General features: G+C 53.8%; 1 protein-coding gene across 1 annotated transcript in view; it reads left to right on the top strand.

Moving 5' to 3' along the window:
- The first annotated feature begins 407 nt into the window (after positions 1-407).
- Positions 408-13,555, top strand: part of NAA25 (N-alpha-acetyltransferase 25, NatB auxiliary subunit) — a 45,603-nt gene continuing 32,455 nt past the window's right edge. The window contains exons 1-5 of the mRNA XM_069081732.1: positions 408-546; positions 8,833-8,918; positions 9,418-9,556; positions 10,479-10,597; positions 12,940-13,014. Coding sequence (XP_068937833.1) covers positions 489-546; positions 8,833-8,918; positions 9,418-9,556; positions 10,479-10,597; positions 12,940-13,014 — 477 coding nt within the window. The 5' untranslated portion in view covers positions 408-488. The remainder of the gene's footprint in view (positions 547-8,832; positions 8,919-9,417; positions 9,557-10,478; positions 10,598-12,939; positions 13,015-13,555) is intronic.

Below are 13,555 nucleotides of genomic sequence, written 5' to 3' on the forward strand. Positions count from 1 at the left end.
CCTTCTTCCAGATTCAGGGCTGTGACCCGGGTTCGAATCTCACCCCTGACCCTCACTGCTTATGGGACCTTGCAATTCAAGCAGCCCAGCTGGGTCTCGGGGTCCAGCTCTGGCTCTAGGACGCTAAGACCTGGGTTCGAATCTCACCTGTGAACCTTGCACCCCTCTGGGCCTCAGTTTCCCCACGTGTCACCTCAGAGGTGGGGCGCTTTCTCCAAACTCCCCGGACCGAGCGCGGGCGGGGGAGCCTCGCGACAGGCTATATATATATATATATAGGCTTCAGCTGGAGCTGCTCTCCGCGACAGGGCGCCGTGGGCGGGCTTCCATTGGCCGGAGGAGCACACCCCCCTCTTGCGTCGCGCGCGCCCCTATCGCGCCTTCCTATCGCGATCGCGGGCGGAGCAAGAGCGCGGCGCTGGCCCTTTAACGGCCCCGTCCCGGGGGCCGGCGCTGCGCGTGCGCACTGCGGCTCTGCGCTTGTCATCATGGCGACGCGGGGCCATGTGCAGGACCCTAACGACCGGCGCCTCCGGCCCATCTACGGTGAGTGGCCCCTGTCGGGCGCCGGCCCCGAGAGCTGCGGGCCGGAGCCCAGCGCGCCCTAGGGGCCGGGGGGCGGCCGGGGGCCGGGGCCCGGCGGCCGGCCAGAGTGCGGGCCGCTAGGCCGCGCCTCAGCCCCGGGCCTCGCGTGGCCGCCGACCCGGCCCGGTCCGGCCTCGGCCCCCGGCCCGTCGGGAGCCCCGCGGGAGCGCGCCCAGCCTGGCACCTGGGCCGTCCTCGGCCGGGGAGGCCTGGTCCCTTTCCCCCGGGAGGGGAAAGTGAGGCCCCGAGGGCGGTCGCGCCGAGACTCGAACCCGGGCCGCCGGGCTTCCGAGGTCACCGAAGGGACCTTGGCGGGCGTTCCCCTCCCCCCTCGACCCAGGTGGGGAAACTGAGGCCCGGAGAAGGGGGGCAGGGACTGGGCTGGGGCCGCCCGCGCTCTAAGTTCCGGAAGAGACCTGAGAACTTTTACAGATAGGGAAACTGAGGCCGCTGGGAGGCGGGGGCTGGGAGTGCAAACGTTGGGGCCGGGCTGGCCCCCTGCCGTGCAGGTGCTTCAGTGTGGAGGGGGCGCAGAGCCGGAGGGGCCCGGGGCCCCACATCCTTCTCTGTAACTACCAGGGAAACTGAGACCAGAGGGAGAAGGGAAGGGGTGCCAGGTCCGGGGCTTCAGCGGGAGTGACTCAAGGGGACCCCCTGGTCCGTCCGGGCCCGGGGCCGGGTGAATGCACTCCAGCATGCTTGGGCTGCAGCACCCGCGTGTCCGCGATGGGGGGAGGAGGCCGCGCGCGCCTGCGCTCCCACGTGGGGCTCTCTCCTGCCCTGAGCCAGAGCCAGGGTCCTGGGGCCCCCACGCGCTGTCAGTGCCCTGGCTGTGACCTCGGGAAAGCGCACCCTGCAGGGGACCCCCCGGGGCTCGGGACCCCGGTTGTAAAGTGGCTCCTGGCTGTGCCCCAGCCCAGCTGGACTTTGGTCTGCCCTGTGGGATCCCCAAGAGGCGGCTGACTCCGCCCCAAGGCCGAGGTGCGCCTCCACCTTGTGAGCCTCAGTTTCTCCTCCCGCCGGCGTCCTGGGGCGGGGTGACGAGCTCTTTACACGGTGGGCAGCTCCTTCTGAGAAGGAGACCCGGGGCTGCCTGGTGACTCTGGGGGCTACCCCTCTGCAGAGGGGCTCACAGCTCTGCCCCTTGGGGCCCCTGAGGCTGTGCTCTGCCTTAGGGAGATGGAATAGAGGCCTCCCTGGGCAGCCTTTGGGCGCCGGCCCGGTGAATGTGTGCTTTGTGGAAGCGGCAGAAGCTCAAGGGCAGAGTTTTGGCCTGTGTTTGTTGTGGTTGGTGTTGCAAATTGAGGACTGGGCTTATCCTGGAAGGAGGGGCCGCCGCTCCCTGCCTTCACATGCTGTACAGCTGAGAGGCCTCGGTAGCCGGCCTTTATGTGACTTGGCCAGTTTGCCTCCTTTTGAAGCTGGCAGGGACGCTGGAAGTTGGGAGCTAGAGCGTGTATCCCCACTTTCTAGGTGAGCAGCTGGAGCCCAGGGCCAGGCTTGCCTTCCCTTTGCTTTGTGATGGAGTGAGGCTGTAGTGGACATTGTCTCGCTTTATGGGTAGCCAAGCACTTTCTTATCACCCCGAGCGAGCCATGGGGCTGCTGGGAGACTGAGCCTGGGAGAGCTCTCCCTCCGGCTTTCCAGAGCGAGGAGATGCTGGGTGAGGTTGGAGTCATCCTTCATGGTCTTCCTTCCCCCCAGTGACATTGTCCCTTGTAATTCAGAAAAACAGTGAAGCACTATGTGTATCTGCCCAAAGGCCCCTGCATCTTAGCCTTCCTTACATGTGCAGTCACGCTTACGTTGCGCTGCTTGGTCATTGTTTTTTGGTGCTTATTGGTAGAGACCACGGTGTTACAGCATACTGTGGTCTCCCTGTATACTTCTTAAAAGAGGATTTTTTTAAAAAAAGATGGTTCTTAATGACCAAATTGGGGACCTTTGGATTCATAAATAGATATTTTAAAACCTTGCAATTTCTCCCCCCAGAGCCCATCTTCTGGTGCCAGCATGGCATGGAGGTGCCCCTGGAGGCTGCCTGAAGGTGATGCCAGCCTCTGGCAGGTCTTGGCTGTGGACTGTCAGCCAAGGACCATCCCATGAGACAGTCGTGATTCACCGTGTACTGCGGTGGGAACTGGGAGCTGCCTGTCGGTGGCAGAGTTAGAGTTGGTTTGAGCTGGCAGGTGTGGAGCTGAAATTCCAGTCCGAGTACTTGGATTTTGGGTGTTTTTTCTGTGGATCATGGGATCACTCAAGGTATTTCACAAAGCATCTTGCTTCATTCACCATGGGCTGTGGCAGATGCACGATGAGCAAGCTTTGGGTTTGGAGTTTGGGTTTCTGAAAGCCTCCACACACCCAGCTTATTAGAAACCCTGTTCCAATGGCCTCCTTTAGCGAAATGATTGGAATAAGGGAATTGCAAGTTCCTTCTGTTCTCAGCAGATTTTTACTCCTGTGTGGGTTGGTGGGACATGGTACAGCTTCACTACCAGAGTGTTTGATGAGAAGGGCTTGATTTTAATGCTAAGAAATAAAAAAAAGTTAAAACGCAACTTCTGCATAAAAGGGAATGACTAGGTAATAGCTTTTATTAGAAAGTAAAGCAGAGGAAGGTATCCTTACAGAAGCCTTGGGATTTGGGTTGTCTTAGATGCTTGCACGGCCTCCCTGGGGGAGGGGGGTGGCCCTGAAGCTGGTCCTGCTGTGGCCAGGCTTAGATCTGCCCAGCAAGCCTCCTTCATAGCTTTGTGGTGGTTTTAATGTTTCCCTCCAGGGCCTGGCCAGAGGCCAACCCAGGTGCTTACTCTCCTTCCCCTCTGGAGTACAAGCCCCCCAAGGTTTGGGAGAATGTGAGATGCTTAGCTCACGGCCCTGCCTGAAGTTCTCCCCCAGTTCAGACCCCCTCCCGAAGGGGCCCTGGAGCTTTAGGCTTGGATGGTGGCCAGCTTTTTCATGAAAAAGGTCTTTGGCCCATGTTTTTTGTTCTCTTTTAAAAGCATTTGGCCTTTCATAAAATCTCTATCTTTGAATTCCCTCAGATAACATTTCCACTCTCAAAATGTATTTTTGAAATTTTTTTTTAAGAGAATGAAGAACCAGCAATAATTAGATCCTTATTTTCTACCTAGAGATACATTCATTAAGCAAGCATTTATTAAGCTCCAACTGTGTCCCAGCACTGCTAGGAATGCAGAGACAGAATATGAAGTGACCCCTGCCCTCCAGGAGCATCCATTCTGCTGTTCATATAAATGTGTGTGTGCATATATATACACATACACATGTGTGTACACACAATAAATCCACAGCAGGGTGGTGGGCAGTAATGCCCAGATAACAGGGGATCAGGAGAGGCCGTATGGAAAAGCAGTGTTTTGAATGGCCTTGAAGGAAGCTGGAGGTTCTCCCAGGCTTTGGGGGTGTGGAAGAATTAGGGGAGGGTGCAAAGACACCAATATGGGGGATGGGGTGATTGGGACTGACCAGCAGAGGGTGTGGAGGAGCATGGTGTCCAGTGAACCTGGGAAGGTGGGCTGGCCAACGCGGAGAGAGGGCCCCGTGGGAGCTTTGTGACTATGTCCGGGCTGGTTTGGAGAGGGGCCGGTGAAGGCAGCAACACCGTGGGGTAGGCAGGCAGAAGGCTCACCTGGGCTGGGGGGTGGAGCAGCCTTCCTGGGGAGGGTAATTGTAATGGGAGGAGAGAGTTAGGTTTGTGTCCCTAGGAGGACTTTCTTTTTCAGTCTGTCTTAGATACAGATTTGAGACTTGACATTCATGCTTCTTCTAATGGAGATGAAGCTTAGAGAGAACTAGGCTAAGTGCCATGTGGGCGGCCTGGCCAGAGTGATAATTACAGTTCTAGAGTTGGGGCTCACCTGGGCTAGGGACTAGACGCAGGCCTTGGAATGCCATGAGGCTGTCTTGCCACCTGGGGGCTGGCTGCCCTTGGTGGGGGAGGGCTCGAGGCCTTTGTGCCGATGGACTGGCCATCCCAGGGGGTGGGGCCAGTGACTGGCCCCTGCAGGAAGAGCTGGGGGGGCACTTTTGGCAGGGGGGGGGGCTGACCTTCTTAGTAGACACATTGAGATTTCTAGGCTGCTGAAGGAGGAAAGAGGCTTTCCTGTTGAACAGAGCTGGGCAGTGGCTGAAGCCTGCTCCAGGAAGACACTGTGGGCATCCTCTAAATTTCCCTTCCCTGGGCCAAGTCCCAGTGGCCTCACCCTAGTTAGTGCTCTGCATCATGCTTGTGTGCATGACTGTCTGCTGCCCATGGAGATGCCCCTCTGAGCACCAGGGACGGCCTCAGTCCTCATGCAGCCTCTGGCTTGTGGCCCGCTGGGCTTGCGAAGGCAGTGCTTTCAGATCCCCGTCCCAGCCAGGCTCTGGTGTCAGCCCCAACAGCAGGCTGGAATCTTAGCTGCCATTTCTAGAGACCTGAAGGTGCGGGGCTTTTTCGCTCCTCAGGAAACCTTCCCAAGCCCTCTGCTCACAAGGAAAGGGACAGGGCACATGCACATAGAAACCAGAATGGAGCCGTGGTTCATGAAGAAAACTCGCTTATTCGATAGTGCCTTTGTTCGTGCCCCGAAGCTGCTGCGTGATTGGCAGAACAGGCACAGAAATGAGAGCCTTGCTTGTGCTTCTTGTCCCCCTGTCTTTAAAGAGAGCCAAGTACCCCGGTGTCCCGCTCAGGCTTGGATTGAGAGGTGAGCTAAGAATCCCGACTCCCAGAGAGAAGTTGGGATAGCGGGAGGAAAGCCCTGGGAGAAGGTCTAGCAAGAGTGGGAAGCAGTCTTCCAAGGGACCCCGGAAGCCCCCACCTTCATCGATTGGAAATCGCTTCTGCGTTTTCACTGAACTCCTCCTCCTGGCGGCTCATCTTTGCTGACTTTTTCTAGCTCAGTAAGAAAGGGTTTCGTATCCAAACCTCATTCATTCGGCTTTAGTTGGCAGGAATTCTTCCCCCAGCCGTCTCGTTAAGATTTTTGGGGTATTCCCTAATGCTTCTCCCCCATTTCACCTCCAGTTGCCACATGTTTTTACTGCTCACACTACTGCTTTTGGAATTTGTCCTGGGATTTTGGCGCCATTTGCTGACTATTCCCCGGAGCCCCTTGGCAGGGTTCTTGAAGCCCACTTTAGGAGTCTCCTTGGAGTCCCGTGCTGTCCTGTGAAGCAGTTCTGCAGCTAGGGAAACTGAGGCTCAGAGAGCTCAGGGCCACACGCCTATTAAGTGTCATCCTCCTGACTCCAAGGCCATGCCCAGCAGCCTAGGGAGGACTTGCACCCAGCTCTCTATGGCTTCAAGCCCAGGCCTCAACTCTTCGGCCTTGATGTCTGTCGCACACCTTCCTCTCACTGGTCTGCTGGTCCCTTTCCCCACCCTCTGAGGGTTCAAGCCTTGGGAAGTAATGTCCTGATACCATTCCTTCTCCTCTGACTTGGCCTAAGGGGCTCATGTGCAGCAGAGTTAGGAGAACCGTGGAGATTGATGGCTCCTCCTCATTCAGAATCCGATTCCATCTCTCCAGCTAAGGACGCAAAGGTGAGTCAGAAACTTGGCCAGGAAAGCTTTTCTGGAAACCTGTTGTGAACTCAATAGCAGGACAGATAGTGATGGACTAAGTGTTGGACAGGAGTGCTGATGTGTCTTTGCCTTGGCCCAGAGCTTGTACAGAAAGGCACCTGGCAACTAGGAAAAGAAGTATGGAGGCCAGCCCTGTAGGGACTGACTAACATAAAAACCTCGTACTAGCTTGTTCTGTCACTAGGTTATGCCCTTTGTATGAGAAAGCATTAAACTCCAGATGCGTGTGTGCATGTCTGTGCGTGCGTGTTTTCATGCGCCTTGTCCAGGCACCAGATTCCTAGGAGTCCTAATACTAAGAGGTGACTCTGCTTTTCTCCATCACTTTGGGGCATCTTTAGGACCAAGGGCATCGGACTTGGGGTAGACCAGGCACAAGAAGCCTCATTTGGCCTTGGTCATCTCTGACTGCAGACTAGACCTAACTGAGGTTCAAATTATGGACCCCCTTGTCAGTGTGGGAAGATGGAATTGCAGATGTAGCACAGATTTGCCCAAAGTTTGCTCAGCCTGTTGGTACCCGACTGGAAGGGAGAGGGTTACCCTCTTGAGAGTCACCACATATACTTTGGGGAGGCGATGGCATCACTGCTCTAGGATCATCCCTGGTCTTAGGCAGAAGGGAACTAGCCTGTCCATCTCCTCAGTGAACTCATGACAAAGCTGAGTGTGCTTATCAGGGGCTGACCTGGAGCATGCCTAGAGTTAAAGGAGCGTCTAGCCTTTGGTGATCCAGGACACCGTTCATCCAGCCGGTTTGGTGGTCCCATGCTGGTAGGCAAACAGCCACCCTGGAGACTGGCTTTAAACTCTTGACCTGAGATATTTGTCAGGTTATTTATTCCCAGGGGCAGATCTGTTCACGATGGCAGAGTGGGAAGACCACTGGATGTTGGGCATCAGGAGAGCTGGCTTCACATCTCACCTCTAACACCAGAAACTCAGGCCATTGGCCTTGCTGGAGCCTCAGAGCCTCAAGGTGCCATCCTCTGTCACAGGGCTGAGAAGGGCTTTGCAGGCTTCCGCGCTCCATCTCTGCAGGAGCTTGCTCTGGCCTGTGATTTCTTGGGAACCCCTGATTGAGTCCTGAAGTCTGTGCCTCAGTTGAAGCCCTAGGTTGCCAGGGCGGTGGGATGAGCCCAGATGCCCAGCCAGCGTGTTGTCAGGGGCAGACCTGGGGAGTGCCAGGCCGCCCTGTCATCAGCTTTCCTTTCCTCTATCTTCTGGTCCATGCGGAAGTTACCACCCTCCTACTCAGGGCTCAGTGTTCACTAGACTGGCAGAGGGGGAAATGACTGCCTTTTGGAGTTGAGTAAAAATACGGATTTAAGTCCGTCCTCAGAAGGACAATTCAGCAGCACTTTGGACCATGCACATGCTTTGTCTTATGGCCACATGGTTTTTATTTGTTTCTCTAAGTCTGCTTTGGAGAGCTTTTCGTTCCACAGAGTTAGACGGCTTTGTGCCTTCACTATGGTGACGTCTACTCCAGACTTTGTCCTTAAGTTTTTATGGGTTATTCTGTCGAGGAGATTTGGACCGGCCTTTGGGTGCGCGGGCCTGCACTTGTGATGCAGTTTTTTTGGGGAGCGGCAGGTTGCTGGGGTTTGCGGTTGTAGGGGGTGGGGAGCTTTGGCTGTGATTCTGTCTGCTTGATTGTATCTTTCTAGGTGTAAGTGCTGATTTTTTTGCAGCCAGCAAAATGTGTTGTACTTTCTTTATAGTGTCCTTGCAGAATGTCCATTGATCGGTTAGTGTGGGCTCTTAAGACTAACCTTCTGTAATTCCTCGGGGCAGCACCCTGGTCTTGTGTTGTTACTGCCCTGGAGCCCTCTGTTTACAAACACATCTGCCCTTGGTGGGACATAGTCTCACTGTGACAATGTGACCTTCTGCTTCCTGCCTCACAGCACCTTACCAGCCCTGCTCCCAGGAAAGAAGGGAAGCAGCTGGTGGGGGAGGTAGAGCTCAGACCCAGACTGGCTGCCTAGGAGCATAGATGTAGGTCTAGAGCCTAAGGGGAGGGGGGGGCGGGGGAAGAAGACTTGCCTGCGGTCATGCGGGCCTCTGACTTCAGAGCCAGCAATTTTCCCACTGGGCTACCCTGCCTTTCTGTATCAGTGTCCTGATAAAATGGTCATGGGGAGAAGTGACTCCTTTTGTCTGAAATGGGATTGGAAGGCTGCCTCTAGATTCCGGCGATCTGAGTGACGGAGCTCCCCCATCACAGGATGGGTATTGTAGAGTGGCCAGGATCTTTCTTTCATTCTGGGCTGATGCAGGAGGGGACCTTGGTGATCAGCCCAGGTCCTGGTGAGGATCCTGCATCCTGTGCCCAGTCATACGTGTGTAGTTAGATGTGGCAACTGTAGGTAGGATCTGCTTCTTATTTGGAAATGTTTCATCTTCATTCTCATTCATTCATTCAGTCAATTATGTTTCTAGTTCTCCTCTAGCAGACTCTCAGGGTTGGCAGGGGCTTATGTGGCCATCAGATCCAGCACATATATGGACAGGAATCCATTCCAGAAGCTAGCTCACTGGGGCTGTGCGGCCTTTGCTAGCAGCCTCCGCTGTCCTGGCCGTCCATCCCCTTCCCATGTGAGGCAGTGCTCCTCTCTGACTGTCTTGTTTTCTTTCCATTTTCGTAGATTATCTTGATAATGGCAATAATAAAATGGCAATTCAGCAAGCCGACAAGCTGCTGAAAAAACACAAAGATCTTCACTGTGCTAAGGTGAGTCCATTTGGTGGCGCACACACCCCCTTCCTACTGCTCACATGTGGTCTTCCAGCCACTCTACGGTCATTTGCTGATTAACCTAAGGGTGTATTCTCCTTTTTTCCAGACTGTATTGGCTTAAAAATGAAATGCCACAAATGCTTTTAAGCATTCATCTCCATAAGGGCTTGTCTTTTCCACTTCCACGTTATATATTGAGTCCATGCCCTTCTCTCCATTTATGAGGATTCAATCCCTAAATCTGTTTAAAACTCAGTTCAAATGCCACCTTCTGCTCGAAACCAGAAGGCTCCTTTTTCCTTTCTCTGTACATGGCCGGCTGCCCTGCTGTGAGATCCTCTGTGGTCCTCAGGCATATCCAGTGAGAGAAGGGGTAGCAGGTCAGATTCACTGAAAACTGAAAATCTGCTACCATCTGCTTTGGGACAGACTCATTTCCTTCTGAGTCTTTTTTGTTGCCTTTCTAGCAGCTGGCTCTTTCCCTCTTCCATAGGTATTAAAAGCAATTGGGTTGCAGAGGACCGGGAAGCAGGATGATGCCTTTGCCCTGGCGCGAGAAGTCGCCGCCCTTGAGCCCACTGATGACAACTCACTTCAAGCACTGACCATCCTCTATCGGGAAATGCACAGACGTGGGTCTCTTGTTTCACTTTGTTTTTAATAACATCATGTCTCTTTTAAAAGTGGAGAGGAACCTTTAGACGTTGTGGGTCTTGTCTGCTTGTGGTATCCCTTGTCATTTAGATGTCCGGAGGAGAGGTGGGCACTGGCAGCTGGTGTGGGGGCTGGGCAGAGGAGAGGAATGAGGACCTGGAAGGGGGGAGATGGGCAGGGCGGTCCTGGCTCCGCTTAGTCCTCCCAGTTGGTGGAGCCCTGAGAGCAACAGCTCAGGGCACTGGTGGGGGCTCGCAGAACTCTGGGTCCACTATGGGTTGCAGGCTTCCTTCTCACTCTGTCCACCAGCCTTCTCCCCATTTCGTTTGCTATTCCAAGTACTTTGAAGCAAAGCATTGGCTCCTCTTCAGGGGAGCGAGAAGTCACTGGGCCTGTGACCACCATTCCTCAGGGTTCATTGGTTAGGGGCCGGCTGTGTGTGGTCACACAGGGGCAGGGAGTTGGCCATCTTGGGCTCCATGACCAGACAGAGCTCATTGCCTTCTCTCTTCCATCCCCCAGGCCCTCACGGTAGCGGCCTTCCCCCATGTGTCCAGTCCACCTGCACGTCAGAGCTCCTGTCCATCCCCTTCTCTCCATTCATGCAGAATCAGGCCCTAATTTCTTTGAGAGCTCAGCTCAAATGCCACTTTCGCCTCCCAGCGCCCTCAGCTGGCAGCACCCACTCTTTGGAAATGCTGTTGTCCGCATTTCAAATTTAATTCTCTGTGGAAGTGCCATGTCCTTCTCTCTGTAGTAGAACTTAAGCTCCCTGAGGGCAGGATGGGTTTTCTGGTCCTTGTGTCCCCAGGGCCCAGCACAGTGCCTGCCCTGTTGTAAGCCCCTGATAGATGCTTGTTGACTGAGTGAACTGAAACATCTTGCCTGTTTCTGTCACAGCGGAACTGGTCACCAAGCTGTACGAGGCTGCTGTGAAGAAGGTCCCCAACAGCGAGGAGTACCACTCTCACCTCTTCATGGCCTATGCTCGCATTGGGGAGTACAAGAAGATGCAGCAGGTACCTGGCCGCAGGGGCCGCCAGGCGGCCGGGGGGCTTCCACCCGCCTGGTCAGGGGAGACGCTTTGTCTGGCGCAGCTGCTTCATGAGGCACGGGGAAGGGCGGAGATCCTGGGGCAGGCCTGCCTGAGCAGCTACGTGGCCTGTGCGGCTGTTTTGTTAACACTAATGGTGGTTGGTATTTGTTAAGCCTTGAGATTTACAAAGTACTTTATTTACGTTGGATCCTCACAACCCTGTAACTTTGGTGCTATTATTCCCTTTTCACAGATGGGAAACTGAGGCCCAGAGAGGATAAGTGACTTATCCTCAGTAACATGGCTAGTATCTGTGGGAGGATTTGAGCCCAGGCCTTCCAGCCTCCCCCTCCCCCTTCCAGGCCACCTCAGGCCCTACCTCCTGTCCTGCAGTATCTAGACAGCCCCAACCAGAGCTAGTGCCAAGCTGGATTCCCATCCCCCTCCCCAATAGATCACTACAGGCCTAGAGGTCCCCCAGCCAAAGCTGGTAGCCACCTGGACCACTCTCTTCCCCACCCCTGAGCCTCCCCTCAGCCGTTCTGACCATCCTCCCTTCCCTTGGCTGGTGGTCCTTCTTATGGTTCTGACATGGCAAGGCGACCAGAGGAGGCCTGGGCCTTGCCAGCCAAACTTGCCAGTCAAACTCTTGCCCCATGTGTTTTCTTCCCCCACTCAGTGTGATCTCCCTGAGAGCAGGGGCTAGCTCCCTTCAGCTGTCTGTATTCCCCCTCTTGAGACATTGTAAGTAATAGCTTAATAAAGGCTCATGTATTCATTCATCCATCCGTCCTATCCAGTGGGCCCAACTGCTCTCACTTACTTTGTTTGCAAAAGCTCTTTAGTTCAGAAGGAAATGCTTCTGGGTTTTTTTTCCCCAAATTTGTTATTGAATCAAGCATTTCTTAAACACCTGCTGTATGTAAAACATTTCTTTGAGATATGACCAGATCTCTGGGGCAAAGCTCTGTCCTCTGAGAGTTCACAGTCTGATTTGGAGGAGCTAGTGGTACCACAAATACATGACGGCCATATAATGTACAGTAATGATGGAAAGAATTTGTCCTGAAAGCATCTAGTGGGCCTTGGGTAAGCTGGCGTGGATTACAGCATGTCTCAGCGTTTTCAAATTAGGTCAGCGATGCCTAGAAATGAAAATGGCTCTGACGTGTTTCCCCCTTGATTTTTATGTATTTTTTAAAAGTGAAGGCCTCGGGTAGATGCCTGCTATATTAAGACAGTCTCAATCCCGGCACACCTGAAAAATAAGCTTCATGCCAGAGAGATTCACCTAGAAAAGCGTTCAGGTGCACTTTATCTTGAGTTGCTGGCCTGCCTTTCCTTTTTGTCATTTAAATGGATTTGCTTTTCTGAGGACTGTCTTTGCTGCTTAGGTGATTGTGGAACATCATTCTCATGCCCTTTAACTATATAGCACTTTCTTTTGGTCCAGTGTTTCTTCTGTGATGGCACATGACTCCCTTTTACCATAAATACAGTGTTGGGAGTCTGCAGGGACCATTTGAGAAATGCAAGGCTGCCTGGCTCTAGGCTTTCTTGTGGCAGCTCCCCATTCACATGCTCGCTCGTTCTGATGTTCACGTTGGGCTTTGGGATCATGTTAAATGGAAATCATCTTGGCACAAGGTGGGCCAGCAGTTACATGGGCTCTTTGGGATCCCCCTGGCAGACCACATTCACAGTGGAAACTGTGGCCCATGACCTGTCATTGTTAAAATCAGCAGGTGAACTCAGAAAGTGTGACCTGGTCAGGGCCACGTGTAGCTGGCCTGTTTCTTGTCTCTGTTGGCTTTGTCTTCCAGCCTGCTGTTAGTACCCCTGACTCCCCCAGGCCTACTGAAGAGAGTAAGAACTTTGTCTCAGGGGACCTTGCCCTTGGTCCTCCACACCAGTGCGGTTGGCACAGGGGATATCATGCAGTGGGAGTGGCCCGGGAATAGCTGTGATATCTTGGGACACCTGTGTCTTCTTGCCCTTCCCTTGGATGCTCCAGGCCATTCCCTTTCCATTTTGACATGAGAACCTAGTATGTGTTATTTCTTTGGAGTTAGTTTCTTTTGGATGCATAGCCGTGTGATGTCTCAGATAAAGAGTGTTTGTTTAGGCCAGTCCCGAAGCCAGGGCTTGGTGGTTGCCTCGGGAGAGATGGCTGCCATTCTCAGGCCAGCTGGGCTTTAACTTGAGGTCTGGGCAGGCCAGGGCTTATATTGCTGATCCTTTTATCATGATAGTACAGAGATCATTGAATGCTTTCATTGGGTCCAGGAAGTTTCCAGAGTTAAAGACTGTCTTTTTCTCTTTCAGGCTGGAATGGCACTTTATAAGATTGTCCCAAAAAACCCTTACTATTTTTGGTCTGTCATGAGTTTAATTATGCAGGTGAGTAGGGGGTTCAGAATAACACGGGGAGAGGGGCTGCTTTTTGCTCCCTTTTAGGCCCTGTCATTGCCTTCAGTGGTCTGCTTATCTCATGTTCTGCTAGTAGGACATGGGGTTAGGGCCATTTTCACATGTGTCTATTTGCTTTGCTCAGTCGGTTTTGATTGTCCCTCCTCGCTAGCAGATTCAGCTTGTTTTTATGTCCTGATGGTTTTTTCCTACTTGTCCTCTTGATTTTGTTGTCCTCGGTCATGGCAGCAGAGGCCTGGGGGAGAGGGGGCTAGGGAAGGCTAACAAGGTGTTTGGATCTTTGGAGACGAGTTACTTAGCCAGCCCAGAAGCCTCTGGTTCATCGGCTTTATTCTTGAATACACACAGTCTCTAGTTGCAGCAGTGAGCTCCTGTGGGGGTGGGGGGAGGACGAGCCATGGTGACCTTGATGGGATTCCTGGAGGTTCTGGTGCTATGGTATGGCGACAAGCCCTGTCCCGGCCCGACTCACAGGACCCCCACCTAGAGCGTTCTCTCCTCTGGGCTCTGG

This window comes from Petaurus breviceps, unplaced genomic scaffold (genome assembly GCF_028583685.1).
Source record: "Petaurus breviceps papuanus isolate PSGF00001 unplaced genomic scaffold, PetGlider_PUasm1.0 99, whole genome shotgun sequence".
Taxonomy (NCBI): domain Eukaryota; kingdom Metazoa; phylum Chordata; class Mammalia; order Diprotodontia; family Petauridae; genus Petaurus; species Petaurus breviceps.